The sequence below is a fragment of the Temnothorax americanus genome, unplaced genomic scaffold (assembly GCF_048541705.1).
Source record: "Temnothorax americanus isolate GAGA-0224 unplaced genomic scaffold, ASM4854170v1 Scaffold21, whole genome shotgun sequence".
Classification (NCBI taxonomy): Eukaryota; Metazoa; Arthropoda; class Insecta; order Hymenoptera; family Formicidae; genus Temnothorax; species Temnothorax americanus.
Window position 1 is genome coordinate 825,397 of NW_027509349.1, and position 27,656 is coordinate 853,052.

General features: G+C 43.3%; 2 protein-coding genes across 2 annotated transcripts in view; both read right to left on the reverse strand.

Moving 5' to 3' along the window:
• Positions 1 to 660: 660 nt before the first annotated feature.
• On the reverse strand, positions 661 to 2,691 carry LOC143897817 (dynein light chain Tctex-type 5-like). Its single transcript, XM_077406740.1, has 3 exons — positions 1,695 to 2,691; positions 1,265 to 1,458; positions 661 to 986 (listed from the first exon to the last, which is right to left on the reverse strand). Exons 1-3 carry the CDS (start codon positions 1,815 to 1,817, stop codon positions 821 to 823), a joined length of 483 nt encoding a protein of 160 aa, XP_077262866.1. The 5' UTR covers positions 1,818 to 2,691; the 3' UTR covers positions 661 to 820.
• Positions 2,692 to 2,827: 136 nt separating this feature from the next.
• Positions 2,828 to 27,656, reverse strand: part of Mgl (low-density lipoprotein receptor-related protein megalin) — a 45,939-nt gene continuing 21,110 nt past the window's right edge. Inside the window, exons 3-29 of the mRNA XM_077406731.1 lie at positions 25,535 to 25,666; positions 23,609 to 23,863; positions 22,574 to 22,828; positions 21,538 to 21,654; positions 20,508 to 21,370; positions 19,821 to 20,322; positions 18,880 to 19,633; positions 17,897 to 18,613; positions 16,422 to 17,781; positions 16,132 to 16,333; positions 14,713 to 15,712; positions 13,951 to 14,599; positions 12,634 to 13,804; positions 12,140 to 12,560; positions 11,795 to 12,003; positions 11,264 to 11,659; positions 10,583 to 11,150; positions 10,247 to 10,490; positions 9,536 to 10,143; positions 9,162 to 9,454; positions 8,500 to 9,017; positions 8,190 to 8,427; positions 7,860 to 8,114; positions 7,280 to 7,786; positions 6,036 to 7,008; positions 5,858 to 5,957; positions 2,828 to 5,742 (exon numbers count right to left, since the gene is read on the reverse strand). Of these exons, the coding sequence (XP_077262857.1) occupies positions 5,467 to 5,742; positions 5,858 to 5,957; positions 6,036 to 7,008; positions 7,280 to 7,786; positions 7,860 to 8,114; positions 8,190 to 8,427; positions 8,500 to 9,017; positions 9,162 to 9,454; positions 9,536 to 10,143; positions 10,247 to 10,490; positions 10,583 to 11,150; positions 11,264 to 11,659; positions 11,795 to 12,003; positions 12,140 to 12,560; positions 12,634 to 13,804; positions 13,951 to 14,599; positions 14,713 to 15,712; positions 16,132 to 16,333; positions 16,422 to 17,781; positions 17,897 to 18,613; positions 18,880 to 19,633; positions 19,821 to 20,322; positions 20,508 to 21,370; positions 21,538 to 21,654; positions 22,574 to 22,828; positions 23,609 to 23,863; positions 25,535 to 25,666 (13,583 nt within the window). The 3' untranslated portion in view covers positions 2,828 to 5,466. The remainder of the gene's footprint in view (positions 5,743 to 5,857; positions 5,958 to 6,035; positions 7,009 to 7,279; positions 7,787 to 7,859; positions 8,115 to 8,189; positions 8,428 to 8,499; positions 9,018 to 9,161; positions 9,455 to 9,535; positions 10,144 to 10,246; positions 10,491 to 10,582; positions 11,151 to 11,263; positions 11,660 to 11,794; positions 12,004 to 12,139; positions 12,561 to 12,633; positions 13,805 to 13,950; positions 14,600 to 14,712; positions 15,713 to 16,131; positions 16,334 to 16,421; positions 17,782 to 17,896; positions 18,614 to 18,879; positions 19,634 to 19,820; positions 20,323 to 20,507; positions 21,371 to 21,537; positions 21,655 to 22,573; positions 22,829 to 23,608; positions 23,864 to 25,534; positions 25,667 to 27,656) is intronic.

Here is a 27,656-nt window from a genome sequence, read left to right on the forward strand (position 1 = left end):
GCGGTGTAAATAATGCGGGGCGCCGGCGCGGCGGCGCTGGCTTGTAATTAATTAATTAAGGCTCTCGCGCCTCTTTTATATAAATATTATACATATATATGTATATTATATACGACTTAAAAAAAAAAAAAAAGAACATTCCACCACGGCCGCGCGGTATTATTTTTCTGTATCCCTGTATCTATAAAAGCGCGATATAAGTATTAAGAAACGGACTTTAAGGGAATATACGACTGTATTAATTAAAGATTGATCAACTTATTATTATTATTAAATCACCATCATTATCATCATTATTATGGTTGCCAGTGTTAATATCATTACAAATAATTATCTTGCTCGGTTTCTCATCTATAATCATCGGTGCCCTTCGATTATTATTAATAATCATAACATTACATTGTACTTGTCGCTGTTATATACATACACATATAAATATATAAATATATAAATATATATAAATATATAAATATATATATACGAATGATATATATATTAATTTAATAACAATAAAGAAAAACGTGAAACACACGTGATCTGATTTGTGTGTGTGTGTGTGTGTGTGTGTGTGTGGATCAATGATCTTTTCTTCAAGCATAACACTGACAAACATTCGATTGAGTGTAAATATTGTGAGAGAGTACATTTTTCCATTAATCCGTTTTTGATTAATTTTATCTATACTCTTTCTTTTCTAAAACTTTGTTTAAAAAAACGCTCTTTATTTCTGTTTAATTCAGAATTAAATTGTGTGCCAGGGCTTGCAATGGTTGCTGATCATCGTCACAAAATTTCTTCGTCAATTTTTTTAAATACTCGTTCATTCGTAATAAGTTCCCACGACGAGGCCCGTCGCGACAAATTCCGCAGTCTCGACCACATGGGTGGAGTACGTGTCTCTCTGAACGTCCCATAATTTGCCAAAATCCATCCGTACGCTTTGTCCTAACTTTTGGACGATCGACATGATGACCACAACTTTGTATCTGAAAGCAGCGATAAAGTTGCTCGGATAAAAAGTGTATTCTTTACTAGCGACGTAAAAAAATAAACAATTTTATACTTTTTACTCTTCACACACTTATAAAATTAAAATACGTTATTAGACGGTGAAAATATATAATTACTAATTATTCTAAATCTATTTAATTCAAGGTTGCATCAGATAAATTATTTAATTAGATTTACGCATTGGAAAATACATTTATGTAGGTGTTCAAGGTGATTACTATACACGATTTGGCGTAATTATCGATATTATTACCTATCATAATACTTCCTGAAAATTTTGTCGCGCACTTCTTCCGACATTCTCTGGCAGATTTGCATGCAAACCTGAGGTTGATATTTCAAGCCGGCTAAATAATCCCGCATCACGTCGATCAAGATTATATCAACAATCTCGCACTTGAAGGGCTTGTAAGCCTCCAGACGGTAAGTATTTTGGTACCTCGGGATCTGGAAGATAATTTTCATTGACGTCTCGATTTAGGTTATCACATACATTATGTAATCCATTCTACCTCTGTAATTAATAAAGTTGTTTTAAATAAACTATGAGCATATATCGTACGTTCACATCTTCCCTACATTATTTATTTCAATAATCATTTATGGGGTTATAAATATTTTAAGTTACTGTGCAAAATTTCTTTTATTTTGCCGAATTTTGGATAATTTTTTATTTAAAATACCTTGAAGCCACCTTTGTCTATGCGAAAGAGTAGGCTCGACTTTGGAATTCCAACGAGGGACGGGCTGCTGACATAGGTTCTGGAGCGAACGGCTCTACCGAGTACGGACCACGCTCTCGACATGGATCGTTGTGCTGGTAATTATTAATATATTCAATATTATTCATTATTAAAAAATATATCCAATTATTGCTGTTATTTGTATCAAATCAGTCATTATAATAATAATTATTATTAACGCATATTGTGTAACGAGACTCCGTCTTATAATCTCTTAAGCCATATTATTGATTAAAACTTACACGTGCCCATGCTTGTTGAAGATCGTTTTATATATAAATGTGTAAAATGATTGATAAAAATTATTTTAAAAATCGTGTATATTGTATATCAAACAGCGATTAATATATATGACTTCCAAAAATTCCATTTAGTTTTCAACTTCAACCCCCTTGAAATTGCCGCATTTATTCTTCCTATCGTCGTCCAATAATTTCTCTATTATTGGCGTCTTTTCATAAAATTACATAATAACAGAGAAGTTAGTCAAAAGTGTATTTATTCTTCCCTATTCCCAGCACATAAAAGTTGTTACACATTTTGCAGTTCCTTCTTATATGTTAAATTTTAAAGAATCCAAATTCAAAAACAAGAACGAGCGACGTAAAAGAACTAACATCCTAAATTTTTAATGTAAAAATAAATAGCAGTTAAATCATAATTAATTGGAAATGGAGTGAATTTAAACGTGTATATATATATCGAATAAAATACCGAAATTATAATCAAAATAAGTCGAGGGAAGATAGCGGAATAGAAATTAATTGTGTGAAAGTAGGAAAGGAATGGATATGTTTTCCTAATGGATTGCATAAGAAAATTCAATTTACGCCGTAGTCGGGCACGAAGGGTGCGACGCGTGTGCATTTGATATATTGCATGAGCATAGGGAAAACTGGATTGTCAATTTTACAATTTATTCTTGGACGGTATCTGTTCGATATTTTTGCACAATATATTAACAATTGTTGTTCTGTCAACTCGATAAAAAAATACACAAAATACTGATACATCGTAATATTATAGGACACTCTGGAGCCCTGCCCAGGTCAAAGTCGATTGCAACAGAAAAATATATTTATTTATTTATTTATTTATATACTCTTTTATGTATAATAATCTGTGTGGAGGGTGGGTCAGCGTTGATAATTCTCCTCCCTTAGTTCTCGCGAAACGTGTATGTACAACGTGCTTACGTTGATCCCTCAATTTCTCTTTACCGAGATATAAATTAAATATATATCCTTGTATTCTTGATTAATTATTTTTTTGCGAGAGTGTCTCTTCTCTCTCTCTTCAGAATCTACACGTTTTAAATTCTATCTAATATTTACAGAATTAAAGGACATCTTATTTCGAAACTATAATGTTGTCGAGATGAAAGAAATTATAAGTCCTAAGGATTTAATGAATTTATTTTTCTCTCGTAGGACTTGGAAGTTGTATTGTTGCAATAAATTATCAGTATACAAGGATATTGTAATCATAGTTTCTGCGGAAGAAGAAGAATTACGCTTACTGATCCTGCAAAAAATTTATACATTAAAAGGAATTAACAGACGCTCATTGAGACTTGAAATAATTGATACTAGCAATTAGCTTAATTATGTCGTTCATGTGATCAAGAATTTGAAAAAAATTAATATTTTAATGCAGATTGAAATACAAGGAGATTATTTTGGTTTTGTTTGTCGTTCGCCATTTTTACGAAAGATACAGTATCGTTATAAGAAAACGCTAAACACAGTGCTAACTGTTCAGTGTCGAGAACAAGTGGGAAGAAATAGGAAGGTATGCGAAACTGTCGAAATAAATCTCTGATTTCGAAGCTTAGGAAGTTAATCTTGCAGAATAAATTCTCGTCGATTCCTTTTAATTCAGCCATCTTTTGCAGGAGGAGTACCTCACATAATCTAGAAAAAATGTACAATGATGGTCGGCCGGGCGAATGTTCCTTGCGAAAGCACAATGTTCACCGAGCAAGGGATGTTTCTTTCTGTTCGTAAAAATCGATTTGTGCTCTGTAATAACATTCACAAGTGTGAAAACATCTATATCTCGCTCCTCCTGAGCTCGCGCGCCTCTACTTATCGTAACAAGGAAAAGACCACTTTTCAACATGAAAAACTATATAACGCCACGCCTTACAAAAATACTCCGCTAAGAATACAGCTTTTTGAACGGACGTACGTGCATCATTGACGCTCAACTACTGTAGCTCAGTTTCGTGACCGCTGTAGCGGGATCATTTTCAACCCCGAGAACATTATTCGCCATTGAACTTTCATCAAAGTCATCGGCTGTTATAGAGGTAATATTAGATCTCTCATCGCTTTATATTTTATAATACATAAAGGGGAAAAAATATAATAGAGATATTGAATTAAGCTAAATAATAAGGTACTAGTCAATACCTTTGAGCTTTATAAATCTCTATCGAAGTTAAATTTGATCCCGCCCATGTTGTAGTTGAGAATAAATTTCACGCGTGCACTAAGTGCTCAAATTGTACAGTGAAAACAAGCGAGACATGTTTGAATTACTGAAGTTATCAAATTTTACAAGTTTTATTGAGTCCCCAAAAGTGGTGATAAATTGTTCTCTTTCGCAGCATAATTTCGCCGTTTTTCATTACAAGTTATTAATAATTAAAAATCGCACGGAGATGTCATGGCAGATGTTCCGAAAGATTGTTTAATGATCGAGCGTACCAATTCGAGCACCACGCGCACGTGCACGCATACACACACATATACATACGCATCCTAGCTATTGGAAGTGTCCCGCGTTATCGTAACACTTCAAGCAGCAACCTCGAGAAAGAATGGAATGTGTTGCGTCTTTTATGGTACACGGATAACATGAACATTATACTTTGTTAGCAATTATATTTACAAGACTTACAAATCACACACCTAGTAAAAAATGACACAGTCAGTGCCTATTGCAATTCGCTCTCGCCCTATTCTCCCCCGGTGAAATCGATGCTATCGATTCGTCTGACGGCCGTGCCGTTGCTCTCCGAAATTTCAAGATCCTAAAGCCAGTTCACAATTCCTGGCTCGAGGGATCTGGAGATTTATGAGAATCCGTGGTCAGAGATTCTCATAGGTCTGGAGAATGCGGAAAATTGAAAACCTAAACACATCGAGGCTCTTAGATACAAGGACACGCGAAGTTGTAGACTTATGATTTACTACGCAATATCTCTTTCGCCAAAAATATCCGGGGACATCCCTAAATTTTCTTTTATCCATTAAAAAGAGAGAAGAGGAATGCACAATGTAGAGATCTTCGAATCTGAAGATCCATTTACAATTTTACTGTCGAAACTTTTATAGAAACCCATGCGTCTAAAACTCTCTCTCTCTCTCTCTCTCTCTCTCTCTCTCTCTCTCTCTGTAACAATTTATATCCTCTCTTTCTCTGAGAAATCCAGAAATCCCGATATTCTCCTATCCGCGGATCACTAGATAAAGTAGAACATTTAATCAATCCGTCACACGTTAAAAACATCTCGGCGAATAGCTTAATAAATAACGTACACGAGCAGTTGCGAAGTGATCCGCACTGTTTACGTAAAAACTGGTAAACTAATTTACGTTTGTGTCCCTATGTATTCTTCGCAGACTCGTGAAATATCTCCACCATGCTTGTTTCAAGTTCGATGCACAACAGATCTAAAGGAATTCCTAAATTGGAATGATAGTCCCTAGCACTCGGACTTGTCCTCCTCGACCAGCTGTTGAGTATCCTTCCCCGAGTCGATGGGCGTCGGGTCCAGTTCTCTCCTCTTCAGATGCAGCTGCGGCGGCTCCTTGTGTTGTATGCTGGAGGGCTTCATCTCCGCCGGCATCTCGTACATACTGCCGGTGCCGGTGCCGTTCGTCGTGCCGCTCTCCATATTCACCGCGTCGTACATCGGATTACTGAAGTCTCGGTTCTTATTGCTAACATCGTTCAAGTTATACTCCACGTCGAGAGGTTCCTATAAACATATGATGGTAATTAGAACAGGCACAGACGTAAGTAAAATTTATTATTAACTTATTGCACTGATACATATATTTTCAATTTTAAATCGAGGTGAGCAAAGAACTTACCATTCTCTCGTGAGCTTCTGCACCAAACTCTACATTGCTGCCTTGGCGGAAGGAAACACTTTGAGCGCCTGTGAGACTGCCGAGGCCACCGGGCTTGCCACTATAAATAATTAAGTTTAATAAAAGATTGTCTTTATTTTGCATTACTATAAAAATTTTTAAATTTTATCATGCTTACAATGGTCGCTTCTTGAGAACCATGAAGATCGCGGCGACACAAAACAACACCAGCAGGCATATGACTATGGGAATAACTATAGCAGCGGTGGATCCGCCCGCGCGAGCGGCGACCGCCGCGGTTTCGCAGAATTCGCCGTGGAATTCCTCGCGACAGTTACACGCCAGCTTGTCGTCCAACTCTTGACACCGCCCGCCGTTCTGGCAGCGACATATCAGGGGATCTGGGAGAGGCCTTTCGTTTGTGGCGTCGCAATGCCTCTCGTCGTCCTTCATCAGACGCTGGAAGAGCCCGACGCTGTCCGAGCATAGACAACGATGCCCGCCGGGAATCGTTACGCACAGATGAGTGCACTGATCGTCATGGCATGGATTTCTCAGGCTGGTATTGTATCTCAGCTGATGATAGACCTTGACGCCTCCGGGACTAGGGAGATTCTTGACGATGGTCTGCGGAACTCCTCGGCCAAATTTATCCTGTCGAATAAGTTCACCCGTTTGCTTGGTGGTCCAATAAAGATTGTTCTCGAAAACATCCAGCGCTATTGGACTCTTGAGCGGCCTGCCTTTCAAAACGATTCTCCTGTTGTTACCGGCCAAACTGATCGCCTCAATGGTATCCAACTTGCTGTCGGACCAGTAAAGCGTGTGCTCCATAGCGTAGTCGATGGTGAGCGACGAAGGACTGGCTATTCGTTCGGTCACGAGAGATTTGCGTCTAGCCCCGTCCATCCAGGCTATCTCGATCTTTGGCTGATTACCCGAATCGGCCCATACTACCTCCCCTCGCTCGGGATCCACGACCACTGCTGTTGGTTGTTCGAGATTCGTTGTAACTATGCTACGTCGATACCTGCCGTCTGATTTAGACATCATAATTTGGCCGCGAGGAGTGGTTCCTGATTGATCGATTTCGCTCCAATACAAATTACCGGAGATCCAATCCACCGCTAAGCTCGTTGGCCTCGAGTCAGCTGTAAAAATTAATACTATTAGTGAAACATACCGCGTGACTTATCTCGTAAACAGATAAAAGACATTTATGTGGCTGTGAAAAAGCGTTGAATTTTAAAGGTTGCTCCACGCGATGTAAAAATTTAGGAATTTAAAATTCCAAAGATGTAAAAGTAAGTGGCAGAATGCGCTTAAAAAACTAAACTTCGGAAGAATTAAAATGAAACAAAAACTGAGAACGTTATTTCAGTGAAACCTAACTAATCAGTAATAAAATTGAATGATACATACTCTTCATATTGAGGTCCTGCGCGTGTCCAATCTTCGCTTCGCCTTCTTTGGCGTTCACCATGTACGACCGCTTGATGGTGTTGTCGTACGAGTCAATCCAGAAAACGTATTCCGTCTTGGGATCAAAATCGACAGCCTGCACCCTCTTCTCGTTGTCTATCACGTCCATCTCTTCTCTGCTGTGCAGATCGTAGGCTCGGAGTTCGGGTCCGTTGGCGAACAGCACTACAACGTTATCCTTTTCGACACGGCACACACCACTGTGTCTGTCCGACAATTGGAAACCTTGCCGACAAGAGCAGGCGTACGTGCCGTTCAAGTTCGTGCAGATGTGAGAGCATTGGTGAGCACCGGTTTGGCACTCGTCGACGTCCACGCAGTGCTTCCGGTTGTCCGGTGAGATTATGTAACCGGGATAGCAGGTGCAGATGTAGCCGCCGTCAACGAGATTGTGGCACTCGTGTGCGCAACCGCCGCGGTCATTGTCCGTGCAATGGTGACTGTGATCTGAAAACGCAACATAGTTGTCTGACATAGACGTCGAACGTGACGGAGCGGAGAAGATGGAAATGAAACTCACGGCATCCCAACTCGTCCGACAGATCCCCGCAATCATCCCCGAGATCGCAGAGTTTCAGATGGTCGATGCACTTCTTGTTCGCACAGGTGTACTCGGTTATCGGATCGCACGGACGAGTCTGCTTCACACACATCGTCATATTGTTCTCGTCGGAACCGTCGCCGCAGTTGTCGATTCCATCGCACAACTGATACCTGGCGATGCACTTGTGGTTGGCGCACTGGAACCGCCTGTGCGTGTCACACTGGAAGTTCGCTACGCAAAGAAACAGCAACGTTTATCTTCCCACTCTCGTTACGAAGGAGTCCGAGTATCAGCAACTGAACTCACCGCACATGGTGGGACTCTCGTCAGAATTGTCACCGCAGTCATCGGTGCCGTCGCAGATGTCGTTCAGCGAGACGCAGAGGTTGTTGTTGCATTGGAATCGCGATTGCGGGCAGTACCTTCCGTCAGGGTATCTCGGTGGGCAGTTGATCTCGTCGCTCATGTCGCGACAATCTCGCGCTCCGTCGCAACGAAGATACGACGCGATGCAATGACCGCTCGCGCATTGGAAGCTGTCGTTCTGCGACAAGTAGAGGAATCGCATAAAATACGAGATTGTAATGTTAAAACAAAACTAGACTGTTATACGTACCTTGCACACCCACTGATGGCACTGCTCCTCGTCGCTATTGTCCCCGCAGTCGTCCTCGCTGTCGCATCTCCATCTAGACGCAATGCACTTACCGTTCGTGCACTTGAATTCAGACTCGGAGCATTGGCGGTACTTGTCTTTGCACATCGCGTCTGCTTCGTCGCTACCATCCCCGCAATCGTCGGCGAAGTCACACAGCCACTGCTTCGGCACGCATCGGTTGTTGGCGCACCTAAAGTCCATCTTGGGGTCGCACTTGGGACAGTTCTCTGGACGCTCGTCGGAACCGTCGCGGCAATCATCCTTGCCGTCGCAGAACAGCCACTTCGGGATACACCGATAGTTCGCGTGTCCTGGACATCGCTGCCACCCGGTCGTGCAGTTCTTTTGCCGACACATGTACGCCGGCTCGTCGCTATCGTCGCCGCAGTCGTTGTCAGAGTCGCACATCCACAACTTAGGAATACACTTGCCGTTCTTGCAGCTGAACTCGGTGCTCGGGTCACAGGCGCGGTTGTCTAAAAAAAATATGAATTCACGAATTAAAACAGATAAAAAGCAAGAATATATTTGATTTATCGAAACTGTAGAAAAGTTGTGTACCAATAATAGTAAAAAAAAAAAAAAAAAAAAAAATATCTGACATGTAGCGTGATACTTACGACAAATGGCAGGATCTTCGTCGCTGCCGTCTTTACAATCAGCATCTCCATCGCATTTCCAGGAGTCGTGCACGCAGCGGCCGTTAGACTTACATTTAAACTCGAGCTCCCCGCATTCGAGCGCGCACTTAGCTTCGTCACTCTTGTCACCGCAATCGTCAATCCCGTCGCAAATCGTCACGCTCGGCGTACAATTTTTGTTCGCGCATTGGAACATGCTTGGCCGGCAAATCCTCGTCGGGCAACTCGACGACTCGTCAGAACCGTCCTTGCAATCCTTCTCTCCGTCGCATCTGCGTATAATTTTCGGTCATAATTTCTCCATCAATTATTTATTTAAAAAAAAATACTGTAATAATTTAAACATGTCTCACCTCCAATACCAAGGGATGCACTTCTCGTCGGGTGGTCCGCAACGATGCTGACCCGCGGTACAGTTCGCTATGCATGTCTTGCCATCCTTGTCCAGAATGAACTGATTCGGGCACTTGCACTTGTAGGAGGTGACCCCAGGCTGACCATATCCTTCAAGCAAGTACGAGCTGGCGGGCGGCGCAATGAGGCAGAGATGAGAGCAACCGCCGTTGTTTTCCGCGCAGGGATTGTTGTACGGCAACTGCCGAAGGGGATGATAGGCGTGGATGTCATAGGGCCGATGGGTGGTGTTGCGCAGCACCTGCAGACGCGCGCCGGAGAACTTCTCCGCCCTGCTGATCGCCTTTAGATTCCAATCGGTCCAGTAAATGAAGTCATCGAACACAGTGATGGCGAACACGTGCGGCACCGAGGCGCCGGACAGGACGATCCGCCGATTGTGGCCATCGAGATCGGCGAAGGCGATGTAATCCAGATGAGCGTCGGCCCAGAAGATGCGATCGGTGAAGTAATCGATCGTCAAGGCGTTCGGCCAGGCGATGTCGTCCTCCCACGTCAGAATTCGAGTGAAGTTGCTACCGTCCATACCCATCTTACCGATATACGCCTGGAATGTAAACCACGATTCACGATTAAGCCTTCGTAACTTTGTTTACAATTATTACAAATACAATTATTTGCAAAAAAAAAAATTGTAATGCAAAATCCACCTGAAGGTTCCAGGACGTAAAGTACAGGTATCCGGCACCGGGATGGACCGCAATCGCGCGTGGGTCTGCAATTCCGCTCTGCAAGGTCTTCCTGTTCGTGCCATCAAGCTCGGCGACATCCAAGTGTTTCGCGTGACGATCCAACCAATACAATTTTCGACCAACCCAATCTATAGCGATACCCTCGAGACCCAGACTGTCGTGACGGATGATTGGTTCCTTCTCGCCGCCGTTCACCGGTGCTCTAAATAAAAGGAAGGCATTTAAATAAAATGAGCTCCTTAACAAAAGAGACAGGTATCTTCATGTTATAGCATCAAATAGAAAAAAATGTACCTATATATTGTCTTCGCGGTGACGTCGCAGAAGTACAGCATCTGCTGACTGTAATCCGCGTCAAGCGCCACGACGTTGATCAAATCCTGATGCATCAGGCTGTAGTTGGACGCGTCGATCGACATGTTCCTGACGTAATACTTGTTCGTGAAAATAATCCACGGCTGAATGTTGTCCCTTCGCTTGCACGTGTGTTCGTCGGCCTCCCTCTCGTACCAGCGCTCGTTGCACTTGCAATAGTAACCCCCGGGCGTGTTCTCGCATTGCTGGCTGCACACCTGGGGCGTCTCGATGCACTCGTCAATGTCGTCGCAGGCCTTGCCGTCGGCCAGCAGCTTGTAGCCGGGGTTGCACTCGCAGTAGAAGCTAGTCGGCGTGTCCACGCATTTGTGGCCGCATTGATTCAGCTCGACACGGGCGCACTCGTCCACGTTGCAGTGCAGCGGCTCGTCGCTCTCGTCGGCGCAGTCTGGTTCTTTGTTGCACACCAGCTGCGAGTCAATGCAGTTGCCGTTCGCGCACATGAAGTCTTTCGGATTCGGGCATGTCGTATTCTTTCCTTTAGACGCTAAAAAGATTTGAATTTGAAAAACTAAAAATTTTCATTTTTTTTCATGCTCAAGTTGAATCTAATTACATTTCTTATGTATTTTAATACGTGATTGTTTAACTGCTACTTACGACATCCTACTTCGTCCGAATGATCGCCGCAATCGTCCTGGCCGTCACAGCGGAACTGCTTGCGTATGCACTTGAAGTTCTGACAAGTAAACTCCTGACTGTTGCAAGCCTTGTACTGGGTGTTACAGAACTTGCCCTCGTCGCTACCGTCGCCGCAGTCGTTATCGTGATCGCACAACCAGTTGCGGTTCAGGCACCGTCCGTTGTTGCACGTAAACTGGTTGTCGGCGCAAGGGGTTGGCGCTGGACAGTGGTGCAGAGTCACGTTCTCATCGGCCCCGTCAACGCAGTCCGGATCCCCGTCGCACAGCCACTTCTTCGGGATGCACTGGGCGCGATTCCACATTTTGTTTGCGGTGCAAGTGAACTCGGTTTCTTCGTCGCACTTTCTGTCATCTGATCAAAATAAATTAACTCCGTGAGATGATGGGAAATATTATAGTTTTGCATTGTAACAATGTAAAGATAAGTATAGTATAGAAATAAAGTATTACAAATATAAAAGTTCCGTATGATGACTGAAAAACTTACTGCACTGATGACGCTCGTCTTCGTCAGAGTTATCCAGACAATCGTTGTCTCCGTCACAAATGTAAATTCTAGGAATGCAGTTGCCGTTGTCGCACGTGAACAGATCGCCGAAGCACGTCCTACCTTCGGACTGGCAGTAACCGGGAGGTTCGTCGCTTCCGTCTAGACAGTCATCGTCTCCGTCACAGTACCAAGTGGCCGGAATACACCTGGACAATACGCATGCGCGTTCAGAAAATATCTCTGGCTTACAGCAAGGTCATAAGATATTATTACAACAGTTTCCAAACAATTTTGGAAACGTATTCGGTTATTAAAAATTATTCATCAAACGCGGAATTCTACCTGTGATTGGGACATCGGAAGCTGTTCTGAGGGCAGGTCCTCTGAGCGCAATGAATCGGATTCTCATCGCTATTGTCGCCGCAATCGTTGTCGCCGTCGCAGAGCCAGTAGGGCTCCACGCAGATGTTCGTCTTCTCACACTTGAGATGATTCAACGGGCACGTAGTGTTGCGAGGGCATCGCTCATGCGTCTCGTCGGAGGTAACATTGTCCTTGCAGTCATTGATGCCGTTGCACACTTGAGATTGAGGGATACAGCGGTGGTTGGCGCAGGTGAATTCTCCTAGCGCGCACGGTGGATAAACGCAGCCTTCCTCGTCGCTGCCGTCCCGACAATCATTTTCGTGATCGCACTTCCATGTTTTAAAGATGCATCGGCCGTTGTTGCAGCGGAACTCGTTCGGGCTGCACGAGTGATAAGCTGAAACATAAAAATCGTACTTTTAGGGATACTTCCTTCTGATTGATTTGTTTTTGAATTTTGTGCTACTCACAGCAGTAACTGGTGTCCTCGTCGGTGCCGTCGCCGCAGTCGTCATCGCCATCGCAAGCCCACATTCTGGAGATGCACCTGCCGTTTCTACAAGCAAACTTGTTCGCATCGCAAGTGACGTTCTTTGGCACGCACATTCTGTCTTCGTTCACCAGCCTGCTGTTATCACCGCATTTGCACTCCGCGGACCCGTTGTGGCCCGGGTGACAGGATTCGTCACAACCGCCGTTATTGATGTTGCAAGGATTAACGGTACATTGCTGTCTAGCCGCGGAGAAGACGTGAAGGTCCCGCGGCGAGTCCTCCAGTCGTTTCACCAGCTCGATCTTGTCGGCCCCGGTGTGTTTCTCCGCTCGGTAAACTCCACGAAGCTGGAGATCCGTCCAATAGATGTGCTCCCTGAAGACGGTGATAGCGAAGGGATAGATGGTAGCGCTAACCAGAACTTCTCTGTACCCCCCTTCGAGATCAGACCGCTCGATCTTCTCGCGCACGGCGTCGGTCCAGTATAGCATACGATCGTCGTAATCGATCGCTAGACCACTGGGTTGCGAGAGATCTTTGTCGATAATGGCGCGTTTCAGCGATCCCGCCATGGTCGTCTTGAAAATCTTCCCGGATGTTCCAAAACGACCCCAGTCCGTGAAGTAGAGCGAACCGTTGCAGGGATCGACGACGATGGCGCGTGGACGATCCACGCGGGCGATCATCACCAAGTTAGACCCGTCAATGTCCATTGCGTAGATGCTATTGTTGGACGAATCCGTCCAATATACCTTCTTCTGAGTCCAGTCGTATGAAATGCCTTCGGGATTAATTCCTTTACTGATCAGCGTATGCAGATCGGAGGAGGACGGCCGATCCGACGGCGTCCACGCGATCTTCGCCCAAGGACGAATCTGCGTGAACAGCAGCTTCTTGTCCTGATAATCAAAGTCCACTCCGACCACATTCGTTAGATTTCCGACAGGGGCGAAGGGCACGTTAGTGTTGTGCGGATCTATATTAATTGCGCGAATCTCAGTTCGCGTGGCGAATACTAGATATTCTTCGACGTTTTCACAGTTGCGACCGTCGGAAGAGAGTTTTCCCACGGCGCAGTCACAGGTGAACGTTTTAGTATGGTCCTTCGGGAAGGCGAAACATAGTTGAGAACATCCGCCATTCGTTGTCTGAGGAAATAAAAATTACTTTTCTTACTTGCGTTGTTATTTTAAATTATTTTTGTTAGTTGTTTCTTTAAACGTAGTCTTAAGCTCCTTTCAAAAAGTAATTTTACCTTCTTAAATAAACAATTACAATCTCAATCCATATTTACCTGCGAGCAAGGATTTGTGATATCCGGTGGCTGACTGTTTTGGTCGAAGATAGCAATGTCCCTGAGCTTTTGCAGATTTGTTCTGACGGGGATGGGAAGACTGGTATTGCCCTTCAGTTTGCTCGCCTTAAAGACGGTGGCCAGATTTCGATCCACCCAGTAGACGTCTCCGCCGAAAATGGCAACGCCCATTGGATTTGGCAGATTCCTACGGATAATCTCTCGGTTTCCACCGGTGTAGGAGACTTTCTGGATTGTGTCCAATTTCGAGTCCACCCAATAAACATCGTGCGTTGCAAGATCGATCGTTAAATCGCGCGGTGTGCTAATACCGGATGTTACAATGGGAGACCAATTGCTACCGTCGAGGAAGGCTTTGCCTATTCGAGGATATTGTCCGTAATCGATCCAATACAAGTATCGTTTGATAGGATTCACGGCCAGCTCCCGAGGAGCGTCTGTCGTCGTTTTCACGAGCACCTTTCGGTTGGAACCGTCTAACCAGCAGACCTCCACGTAGTTGTCATGCGGGAAGATATTAGCGAAGTATAAGTTCCCTGCTATCCAATCTACGGCTAGACCACGAATTCCATTGGAACCAATTCCTTGTTTGACTACCTGTTGCAATTCCGTGCCGTTTGGTCGTATTCTAAAATATAACGGAAATTAATAGTACTTTGGTTATTGTATCGTCTTCGTGAAGAAATCACGGATCCCAAGATTTTTACATTTTAATAATTTGCAGAAACAGCCGATAATTACCTGAAGATGCCATTCCAGATGCCTCGATTAAATTCCACCCAATATATCCAGTTGCCCGCGTAATGTACATCAACATGGAGGATATGATGACCAGTTCCAGTAATGGGTACCATGGCTTCCTTGGAGTCCTTGAGACTGTAACCTCGGGCAACATCCAGCTGAGTTACCACGGCGAAAGTCTTGTAAGGCTCGCATCTGGTTTCCGTGACCTTCTTATATTCCATTCCGCAAGCACAAACGCGCGTGCCTCCAGACGCAGGCAGACAAAGCTGCTCGCATTCACCGTTGTTTATAAGACAAGGATGAGATCCGGTCGCACGTTTTTTATAAATGGTCAGAGTACGAAGCTCAGAGTCGTTGTCAATGATAGTGGTTGGATTGTCGCCGTTAGGCAGATCAACACGTTCGATTTTGTCATAAAGCGGGTCCAAGTAGTACAGACGAGACTCATGGACAGCTATCGCCTTAGGCAAAGCCATGTTGTTTGCAGCAGTGAGAATGGTGCGGACATTTAGACCGTCTGTCGACATGGCTTTGATAAAGGCCGGATTCTGGCAGGAAAAGTATAGCGTCTTGCTAGGTATATCGATGGTAATTGCTTCAGGACGTTCTATGTTCTCAGCGAGGACCAGCGGATTAGTGCCGTCCATATTCACCCGTCCGATCTTCTGAGGTACTCCAAAACCTCCGTCGTCCACCCAAAATATTTGTCCGTCAATAGGGTCCACGCACATCGCCTTCGGTTTGGAAACTGATGTGCGATTTCCATCGTTTGATAAAACGATTGTGCGGAATCGCGTCTTGCCATCCAATTTAATAGCTTCGATATTGGACGCGAATTTGTTGCCAATAAACATGTTGCGTCCAAGCCAATCCAGCGCCATAGTAGATGGTGAACCGACAACACCACTATCGCCGGATGGGTTTGGAAACTCTGTCCGGTTGCCACCGTTGTAAGGAATGCCATAAATCGTGCCATTTTCGTGATCGTTATCTTTGCCTAATGTAAATAACAAAACGGTTAAACTTCTCTCTTAGAGCTTCGAAAATCTAAATCTTTGAATTATAAGATTTTATAAAATAGGAAGGACCTTGGTGTGAAAAAATTACAATATTTTTAAGAGGAATGCTTCTTATATTTTAAATTTATAAAAATTTAAAAAATTACTTTAAACTTCTTCAAATTTTACAAGTTATCTTTGAAAATTACAGAATAAAAAATTTTAGAATAGTTCTGAATTTTTAGGTATAAAGAATTCTAGAAAAGATATATACTTTTTCAGTATTTTTGAAAAGTGCTTCAATTCGTATAAAAAATCTGAGAACTTTTTAAAAAGTTGTAAAATTTATAAGAAAAATTATGTAAAAAATTTGAGGAAAGTTTTACACCAGGTTTACTAAAATAAACAGTTATTTTACCTTGCAGCCAGTAAATAATACGATCTCTTCTATCATATTCGATAAATCTTCCGCCTTCCACACCTACGATAGGCGTGACGTATCCGGTCTTGATTTCTTTAGGCGTCAATGAAACGTCAACGATCTGAGAACTCCGAAGCACCATTAAATATGGTGTCTCTTCTTCCATGCAGCGTCCGTCAGGTAGCAATTTAAATCCAACCTGAGATGAACGAAAAAAAAATTATTCAATCTGAACTAATAGAATTTCTTCGATGGTTTCCTACTTCGAAATCTGCATAATCACTCACTTGGCATTTACAACTGTATCCCTTCGGATTACTGGGCGACAGAAGACATAGATGTTCACAGGATGTGTTAGCACAAGGATTCGCTGTGATCGGTTGTAGCACTGGATGATGTACGTGTATCGAGAGCGGCTGGGAAATTAGATGCGACACCACCGTTTGATTGGAGCCCTTAAACTTGTGTGCGGAGAGTACTCGATTGAGCTGTCTATCGGTCCAATACATAGTGTCCTCAAAAAGAGTGAGGGAATGGGGATGCAGAAGATAGTGCGAACTGGCTAGAACCTGAAGTCTCTTGCTGCCATCGTACAGACAAGTGTCGATGAAGTCTAGCTTGCTGTCCGCGAAATATATTCTGCGATTTGCGATATCTAGCGCTAGACCGTTAGGCCAGTAAATCTTTGTGCTGATGATGGTCGATCGATTGGTGCCGTCCATACCAATTCTTTCGATTCTAGGGTTTTCACCCCAATCGGTCCAGAAGAGCCATCTCGCACCTGGACTGGGATCCAAACACATTCCACGTGGCTGCGTAATATTCTCCTTGACAAGAATCATTCTTCCAGCTCCAGTCTCCTTAGCCACTTCGATTGTATTCAGCTTTGAGTCTAACCAATACAGATTCTGACCGATCCAGTCGTAGGCTAGACCTTCCACCAGATCTAAACCGGTACTCATTATGTCTTGAGGATCACTACCGCGATCTAATCGCGAGATTCGCTTCAGTTTCATGTCCGACCAGAAAATAGTGCCTGTGTGCATATTGCTGGCAGTCGCCACGACGTTCTCTACGTTGATGGGAACACGTTCCAGCGCTTGATCTTGAAGATCCGCCACCAGAATGGTATGTCTGTTGGAAATAATCAAGAACGCGGCGCTGTGATTGAACGCCTTGCACGTGTGTTTATCGGTGTCTAATGTGTAACCATCCACGCAGCTGCAGTAGTAGCCGCCCTTCGTGTTCACGCAGACCTGCGAACATCTGCCTTGCGGCTCGCACTCGTTCATGTCCTGACATGTGAAGCCGTCGCTTGTGAGCTCCTCGCCAGCCGGACAGGTGCATTGCTCACCGAGTGGTGTTTGAATACAACCGTTGGTACACAATCCACCCTGATGGGTGCATTCGGCGAGATCACAACCGGGTCCCTCGTCCGCGCCATTGGGACAATCTGGCTTGCCGTCGCATACGCTGGTCGTATTTACGCAACGATTCGTTACATTCGGACACCTCCATTGCTGGGATTCGCACTTGAACGTAGGAGGACCGCATGCGTGCAGCTCGGTGTCTTCGTCGGAGTTATCTCCACAATCGTCTTTTCCATCACAGATATACGCCTTAAACACACATCTCTCGTTCCGGCACCTGAGGAATATGTCAAGTTAGATATCGACAAATTAAACAAGAATAAAATGTACATATTTATCATCTGCGCTTTCTGAGAGAATGCAAGGTAGTTTAATTAATGAATACGACAAACCTGAAAAATCCAGTCTGACAGTCGACCTTTCCGCACGACTCCGGCTCGTCAGACTTGTCCGGGCAATCGGCGGTACCGTCACAGTACCAGCTTCTCGGTATACAGATAGCTGAACTAACACACTGGAATTGCTTGTCGGTGTTACACTGATCTGGCGCCAGCGACGGGCAACCCACTTCGTCCGATCCATCATTGCAATCACTAATGCCGTCGCACTTATACGACGCTAAAACGCACATCTTCTGATCCGCGCACGTAAATTGCGTACTGAGACAGGTGACCGGTGGGCAATCCATCTCGTCCTGTTGGTCGAAGCAGTCGCTGTCGCCGTCGCACACCCAGGACTGCGGTATACAGTGGCCGGAGCGTGGACACGTGAACTGGAAGTACGAGCAAGTTTTAGCTGCGCAGAACTCGCCTTCGTCGGAGCTGTCGCCGCAGTCGTTCTCGGAATCGCATTTCCAAGTTGCGGGGATGCAGCGATTATTGGCACAGGCGAATTGATTAGCGCTGCAGGTCACATTCGGGCAGCCCATCTCGTCGCTGTAATCGCCACAATCGTTCTCGGAATCGCAGTGGAACGTCATCGGTACGCAACGACCGGACTTGCATTGGAACTCGTTCGCGCTGCACGTCGGTTTTGTGCAGTTTTGCATCTCGTCACTGTTGTCGAGGCAGTCGTTTTCGCCGTCGCACACCCAGGATTTCGGGACACATCTGGAAGTAGGTCGATTGAGAGTTAATACATTCGAAGTCGCAAGTAGATTTGGAAAAGATCTACTTTTATATTTAATTGAATATAAAGTAACATATTGGCCAGAAGGTCGCGTTAATCATTTAATATTTGAAATAAACTAATATGATGTTCGAAAGCGGCAATATTAAATTACAGATTAAAGTAAAGCTTTTAAACTTTGTTTGAAATTTTTACAAGTACTAAACAACTAGCTTCAATCAGCTGAAGAAGTTAAATCGTCACGCACCTCTGGTTCGCGCAAGTAAAATCCCAAGTATGTGGACACGCTTGCAGAGGCGGTTCCCCGTCCGGATCCGCTGCGCAACTCCTGCCATTGCTCTGAAGACGTTCTCCATAAGGACATCCGCATACACTAGTGAGTTTCGGCATGTGTTGCGTGCCAGGGAACGTGATAGCGTCAGAGCGCGAAGAGTTATCCGGAATAGCGAAGCAAAGTTTCTCGCAACCGCCGTTATTAATGTTGCAAGGGTGGGCACTCGTCGTCTTCTGGATGTCACGACTGAAGACCTTCACGCCGTAAAGTCTGTTGGTAGCGGGTTCACGAACCAAGATAGCTTCCTGCTCGCCGGTTTCTTTGTGCAGCCGAATAATGGCGTCGAGACGCCAGTCGGTGATGTACATCCAGTCCTCGTGGATGGCGATGGAAAACGGATGTCGGATTAGTCTGGAGTTCACCGTTCGCACATCCGTACCGTCTAGATTCGAATGCTGCACGTGGTCCAGAAGAGCGTCACACCAATACAATCGATCTTTATTGAAGTCGATCGCCAGTCCGTTTGGCCAGCCCAGAGTTAGATTTTTGAAGACGACCAAGCTGGAGCCGTCAGCGTGAGCTCTGCTGATGTTGGCCGGACGGTCCCATTCCGAGAAGAAGATGTAACCTTGGTTCGGATGGATTACGATCGCGCGAGGACGCTTCAGATTTTTCAATAGTGTTCGCCGATACGTGACATTCCGAGTGCTGAGCACATTTAGCGTGCCTGAGAAAGTAGAAAAACTTTGGTCAACCAAATAGATCTTGCTATTTATTTTCGCTTAATTTACAGCTTTTAATTATCCCTTTATTGAAAAGTTAATAAAAACTCATGTTACGAATCAACTTGAATTGAACATCAACGGCTCAAAAAGATTCAATTCTTATTCAAGTCTTTTTCGTCATCAACGAACCTTTACGTGAATCAATGTAGTACAAGTTCTTCGCAGCCCAATCGACCGCAAGTCCTTCCACCCCCTCATTTTGACTAGCCAGGACGATTTCGCGTCCAGTCGCGTTCTGGTGTACCCTGTATATGACGTCTTGAAGAACATCGCTGTAATAGATGTACTGGTCGTGCGCGTCGTAGTCCAATCCAACGAATCGTGCCCGTCTGGACACCACCGGCAGGATAGCATCGCTAAAGCCTTCCATCACGGGATTGAGCACGCGGCCTTTAATGAACCTCTGCTGCGAATACATGAGGAACTCCTGCACCAAGTTGCAGTTCCTCATGTCGTGTGCCAATCGCCATCCAATGTGGCAAGCGCAGCGATAGCCTAATCGATTGTTTTGATCGCTGGAAGCCGTGACGATGCACATGTGCTGACAGCCGCCGTTATTATTGCCGCAGGGATTGGAGACGCTAGGTTGCGAGAGTGGATGCAAGGCTTTTATAGCTTTGGCGTCGCGTACCTTAAAAGGGGATGATAAATATTACTATATTATTATGCCTAATATCACATGTCACATAAATTTTCTCAAAACTTTGGAAAAATATTTTACATTGAACACCATAGTGTTACATCATTACAAGTTAATTGAAGAGATTTAAACACATATTTTGACGAAATTGAAATATCTGATTGTCATATTGGTACCTTAAATACACTTTGGATGGAATAATCTCCTTGAGTCTTGTCGACGCTCATGACGGCCTGCTTGGTGGCGTCCGTCCAGAATATCCTGTTTTCGAAGAGAGTGAGTCTGATTGCGGATGGCACTTGAGAACCTCTGAGAATCATTACTCTGTTGTGACCTCTGTAGTCTGCAGTTTCGATGTAATCCAACAGAGAGTCGCACCAGTAGATTCTCTTGGCAATGATGTCAGCGGCCACGCCGGAGACTTTATAGGCTGCCTCGGAGACAACGGGGAACGCGTTGGTACCGTCCATGTTGGTGCGCAGGACCTGCTTGCTGTCGGCGATGAACATGATGCCCCGCGTGGGATCCAGCGCGATGTCGGTCGGGCTGGTGAGATTGGAGCCCACCACGATCCCGTGGTAACGTCCGTCCAGCTCGAACACGTCTACCTTTTGCACGATGGAATCCGCCACGTAGAGCTTGTCGCCGATCCAGTCTATCGCGATGGACACGGGTCCCCAGGAGCCCGCCATACTGATGTCCACCTTGCCTTGGGTGTCCACCCCACCGGGGTTGAGAGATTCCGAGTGAACCTTCCGCGTCTTCATGTCGCTCCAAAAGAGGAGATTTCGCGAGTACAGGTAATCCACCCCGCTCGCGCCGGTGGTGTTGGCGATTATCTTTCGATCCTCGCCGGTCGCGCTCAACCGCCATATCGCGCGATCCTGCGCGAGCAGGAGCTCCAGGGCGGAGATGTTCTGGGCGCGACATTTGTTGTGCCCGTGAAGAATATAGCCGGGCGCGCAGTGACACGTGTACCAGCCGTCAGTGTTCTCGCACAGCTGCTCGCAGAAGCCCCACTCGGAGCACTCGTCTCGATCTGCGGAAAGGAAACAGTCCGATGGGCGACGCGGAGGAAACGATGCAAAAAGGGATAAGTTTCACGAGTAAATTCTTAAATTTTTCCAACTCAGGATTCTTCAATCGTTGCAACACCAGCATATTGGACACTAGAAGTTTTAATTCGTACGGAGTCAAACAACATACCAATGCAGGTCCGCGAATCATTGGCGAGGATTCTTCCCTCCGGGCAGTAGCAAGTCCCTCCGGTCGGAGATGCTTGACATTTGTGTTGGCAACCAAGTAAGCCGCACATGCTCGTCGCTATACGATAAAGAAATTTGATCCTTTTAAACGTCTAAGAATCTCTTAATCTTAATCTGAATTTACACTGTTAAATATTAAAGGATAAAATTTAAACCAATACTTTAAGTTAAATAACATTTTATTATTTTCAACTACCATGTGTGTCGAAATTTATTATTTTAGCACAAAACAGTGTTATTTTAATTCCATTAGTTTAGTTAAATTAACATTGTTTTAATTTAATTAATAGCAAATAATATTTTTTGAGAAGAAGTGATCTATAAAAATAGTTAAAAATAATTCAAATTGAGTATAAATTGACATTATAAATTTAACAGTGTATTTTTATATTTTATATTGAATATAATTAAAAAAAAAATATATATATATATATATATATATATATATATATATAGAGAGAGAGAATTTTATAATCCAAGCGAGCTACACTCGCTCGTCATTACATTGCACGATAAAGAAATTTGATTCTTTTAAACATCTAAAAATCTTCTAATCTAAACCTAAAAATCTATATTCTATATTCTATACTTAATATATATATAATTTAAAAAAAATATATATATATATAGAATCTATACTCCATATTTTTTAAGTTCTAAACATTTATATTTCAAAATGCTGACGAGGAACGATGCTCGGTGAAGTTTTAGATGTGACTTTTCGTTTATGTATATTGATTGCTCCATAATTACTGTAGTTATTCTATTGCTACAATTTACTCCATAATTGCTATAAATCAAGTTTATATAACTATTACTATAATAATCGTTCTTACGCGAGCTCATGAAATATTTTTTATATAATCCTTTGATATTATTTAAGAAAACAAAACGACGTAACGCACACACGAACGTAATTTTATGTAAATTTTTTGCGTTTAATGTTGCAATTAAGCACATAATTAAATTACACTTACAACATGCCGCCTCCTCGTCCGCCCCGTCCTCGCAATCGTGTTTTTCATCGCACAACTGAGATCGATTGATGCATAATGGCTTTCCATCCGGTGTACCTTTCGGACACATGAATTTGTTTCCTGGACAGACTGTCATTGTGCAGGACTTCTCGTCGGAACCATCCTGGCAGTCTTTATAACCATCGCATTGATATGCTATGGGAATGCAGAGCGCATTGGCGCATCGGAACTGATCGCTGGTGCAAGGTGGGAAACCTGAGCATTATCAAGAAATCTCTTATTAACTCTCTCCCTCACATTAATTAATCTCTTATTAATTATTTGTAACTATGCTTTAATTTTATACATAGTATATCACAGTCATTAAAAGAAGTTCATAATTCGATATAGTGAATAGGTGAAATTAACAGAAAGAAGAAATCTATGCGAAGAAATTTAAAATCTATTGTATTGTCGAATATTAACATTATTCGTAGAAAATACCACAATTTAAGTTTTACTTTCATAAATAATAGATACATTGTAAGATCAATCATTAAAAGATATCTCATGGTAACATTTGATATAATATAAATAAAGGCAATTAACAGAAAGAAAATAAAAGATAAAAATTTAATCACAAGAAATCTAATAATCTATACATCGCCGAGAAAATCCCATTAACATTTTTTGTAAGAATTGTCATAATTTAAGCTTTACTTTCATAGATAGCACATCATAAAATCAAAAGACACCTGGTAACTTGACGGTAAAAATAAGGGCAATTAACGGAAGAAAAAAGACGGAAGGTAAAATTATAATCCCTTGAAATTTATGCATTGCCGAGAAAATCTCAACGTTATTTACTACACCTGTCACGATTTCAATTTTACTTTCATATAGATATTACATTGTACATTAAAAGACGCTTCCTGATAACTTGATACTAAGAATAAGAAGGGAAAAAAGGTGAAATTTTAAAGAGATGATGGCTGAAGGGATAAACCGCGAAGCATCGAACTCGAATGGACTCGTGTTGCAAAATCGCGAACTCACTGCAGTGTTCCTCGTCGCTGTTGTCACCGCAGTCGTCCCAATGATTGCACCTCGCGCTCTGCTCGACGCAGCGTTGCGTGGTGTTGCACCTGAATTGATCCAATCGGCAGGCCGGCTTCATATTATTTTCGCATCTCTCCTCGTCCCTGCCGTTCCGGCAGTCCAGGTAACCGTCGCACTTCTTTTCTTTGGGTATGCAAAGTTCCGGCGTGGTCCCAACGCACCTGAAGTCATCCGGCTGGCACTTCCTGTATGCTGCAACACACGTCGGGTGGTCCCCTCCTGTCACTCTTTCGCCCTTGCAAATTTTCTTTCTCGCACGGAATATCACGCAATAAAATACATGAATGCTCGACGTTGGGATAAATGTAATATCTCATTGATTTTTCAGGATGTGTTTAGATTCTTGGAATAAATTATCTCATATTACATCATAAAATCTGCGAAAATATGTCTGTAAGGCTTTTGCAATAATCCGAGAAAAACATCCGCAGTGGCGCGTTCGAGAATGCGAAACGTGACAAATGGTGTGGCATATACATGTCGCTTTTACATAACATGCGTCAAAAAGCGATCCGGAGTTGATCACGCTTTCGGGTCCAAATGGTTTCGCGTGATGACTCTGCATTAGCTGCACATAATAATGCGCGACCGTATCTTGACGATCACCTGGTGCGACACGTTCGCGCCGTTGACAAACACGCGGAATGAGCCCGATATGGCAATCCGGGACGTGATTTTTTTTTTTCGCGCTCAGTTCGTGCGATATTAAGATAAGGAGTAGAGGAGGAGAAACCGAGACGAGCAATCGTGTAAATTTGTCTTAAAATCACAACCAATTGAGTTTTGGCCGCGGAACGTTTTAATAAAATATTATATTTACTTTTTTTTCTAAATCCGAAGTGTCCTCTTAAAAATCTCGCGTTTTTTGTTTACTGAAAGATATAAAAAACGTTCAATAATAATGTTCGAATAAATATAAATTTTACGAGTTTCACAATGCATAATAATTCTTAAAAATATCTCAATGCCGAGAGATAGATCGAGAGAACGGGAAAAATGCACCGAGAGTTCAAATAAGATATTACGATTCAGAAAGTGATTGGTTATAAATAGCACAAAAGGTTTCGACAGCGAGAAGGCCAGCGTTCGAAAGAAAGGAAAGCGTTATCGGCGTGAAATGTTTGTAAATCTCAGTTTTTATTATTACGACTTCAGTGAGCATAATGTTGCTGCAGATTGAACAATGTGCCGCGCGCGTGTTATCGTGACAGCGCCAGCGCGATAATTTAGTGAATCCTAGCGCGAAGAATCCGCTTAATCGCTACGCAGCTGCTACTTAGCCATGCTCTTATGCGAGCGGCCTTGTCACTGACGATAATGTTATCACGTAGTATCTTTTTCGTACGGTATATATCCGCAATAATTAATATTTCATCTAAATGACGCAGTTGACGTTCTTGAGGTCGCTTCTTGACAATTGCATCTTTTTTGCATCATCGCTCGCACGAGAGGAATGGAAGACAAAAGAAGAGAAATGGAAATGGAAAATTATTCAAAATCGTTATTCGATATACCCGAAATATCGCAACGAATTCTCTGTGTTTTTGAACACACTCGGGGATTAGTTTTCGGTTGGTACAGACCGATACGGTAGTTTGCTGAGCAAAGAGAAAATAACGCAAATCATTTACTATCAGCAAAGTGAGGTTTTGAATAAAAATAGACGAGGATACATCTCTTGTGAGGAGCACCGATGTGACTTCGTGCCTTCAGGCGCGAGGCAGGCACGTTTTTCACCGCGTTAGTTTTTAAGTCAATGCTACGTGAGAATATATACATTTTGTTATCTATAATTATATCGCGTCGTGCGCGACAGGATAGAAAAGAAAACAATTGGAAAAGATGATTGCAATTTGTACTCACTGCAGCCGTCTTCGTCAGTGCCGTCGACGCAATCGACGGTCATATCGCACCGTTGATGCGGCGGTATACAGTACGTCTTGTTGAAGCTGTACTGGCCACACGTGATCTGGCCGATCTCGCAGTCGGGCGGTGCTGAAACCCAATTAAAACCAAAAATTAATACTAAAAATAAATGTTTGTTCCGCCAATAATGTTTAACCAAAAATAATATATTCAAATCGACAACAATAGGCAAAAGATATACATAAACTTCACAATGTTTCCACCCAGGCTTCGGGTCCTTATCATAAGTGATCTAACAAAACAAAATAAAGCATCCGGGTCGAATTTTATTTGCGCTTAAATATTTCTGCATTGACGAAAAAGAATTTCCCGTTATATTTTTCATATTTTATATTTTAACTATTGACGATGTTATTCGACTCCATGCTTTATTTTGTTTTGTTAGATCACTTGATAAGGACCCGAAGCCTGGGTTGAAACGTTGTGAAGTTAGTGTTAATTTTTTGCCAATTGTCGATTTGAATATATTATTTTTGATAGTCGGTGAGGACATCGAGATAGAATAGAAGCTCGCGGTCTTTCGTGGGATAAAATGATCTTAAATTCAAATAAAAAGAAAAATAATTTAGGACTCTCGATAATGAACCAACAAATTACAGTGACTAAAGGGCTAATGATTCGTCACGTTTCTATACGTTATTGGTAGTAATCTTGTTTACGAACAGAATATAATAAAGACACCCAGGTACTTAATCTAGATAATCGGCGAAGAGCTAAAATTGCAAGCGGCGAGCGTGATTTGACCTCTAACCGCGTAATGATCGCATCAACCACGTAATGGTCCGTCAAAAAGACTCGAGATTCTCGAATTTAAATACATGCAAAACACACTCTATACAGGTCCGTATATATTGTTCTCAACAGCTTCTATTGCCATTGCGGCGTCACCCGAGGCACGGAATACTTAACCGAGCCACCATAGCATGATTCAAAAACAGGAAACTCTCCCTTTTAAAACATTTGTCGGGCATCTTTTCGTTCGGATATCGGTACAAAGGATATCGGAGAAGTGTCGCGCTGAATACATGAATAATACCGCGCAACGTGGCAACGCACGAAGACGAAGGCTCGCTTCGTGCGACGCGAGAGCGCAGATTGCGTCGGTGCTATAATTGCGACGCGAGTATAATCGGTCGGCCGTCGATTCGCCAGGCGATCGAGGGAAGCACCCTCGATCGTTTAATACCGGATGGCACGGCAATCACGCTGCCATGCCGCGCGCCGAGGTGTCGCTTTAACGCTGTTTATTTTTTTCCAAATAACTATACCATAGATGGAATTTCGCGACGTTATAAATTACAAAGTATCGTTCGTTCCCGCTTTCAATGTATTCCAGTAAATGTCCATCAAATCAATTTCGAGATATCAGAGTAAGCTGGTTCGAAAATATAAGGATTTGTTGTAATAGATGAAGAGGTGTAATTGGACAGACGGGGCGGAAGGGGGATGAACATTGAGGAGAAAGTTGTCGAGCCGCGGAATTGGAGCCGATTCCACGCAAAACGAGATACAATTGTGCCAGTGGATCCGTTTCATCGAGTGACCCGCGATACTTTTGTACACTGTCCTCGAAAGAGGGTCACAGCATTGCTTCCGGTTTTGCATTGTCACCCGCATAACAAACGGTCGTCACTTCGCGGTGACCTAGGCAAGTGGCAAATCCCATAGAGGAGCACGGGACACTGTTGACAAACGCGATTTGGAACTCTGATGGTGTCAAAAGAATAACCGACAATATGTTCTGTAAATTAGCGGTCGAAGGACGAATTTCTTTTATCGGTGACAAAAATTTTGCGCGATATTCAAAAGATTGTAATGCACTTACTTAGAAAGAAAACTTGACCAACTTGGCGAAAAGACCTCAGAGCTGAACACCATTTTTTTAAACGCTATACAAGAATCAGAAAGAAAATAATTTGGTTTTTATGGAGGTTGTACTTTTATACCGCACGTTATTTTTAAACGAATATACAATTTCCAAAGAGATATTTCGGACGCTGAACATTTTCGCCGCTTCGCCAATCTAACGGCTTGCCTTCCACAAGTCTCGGAAAAAAGC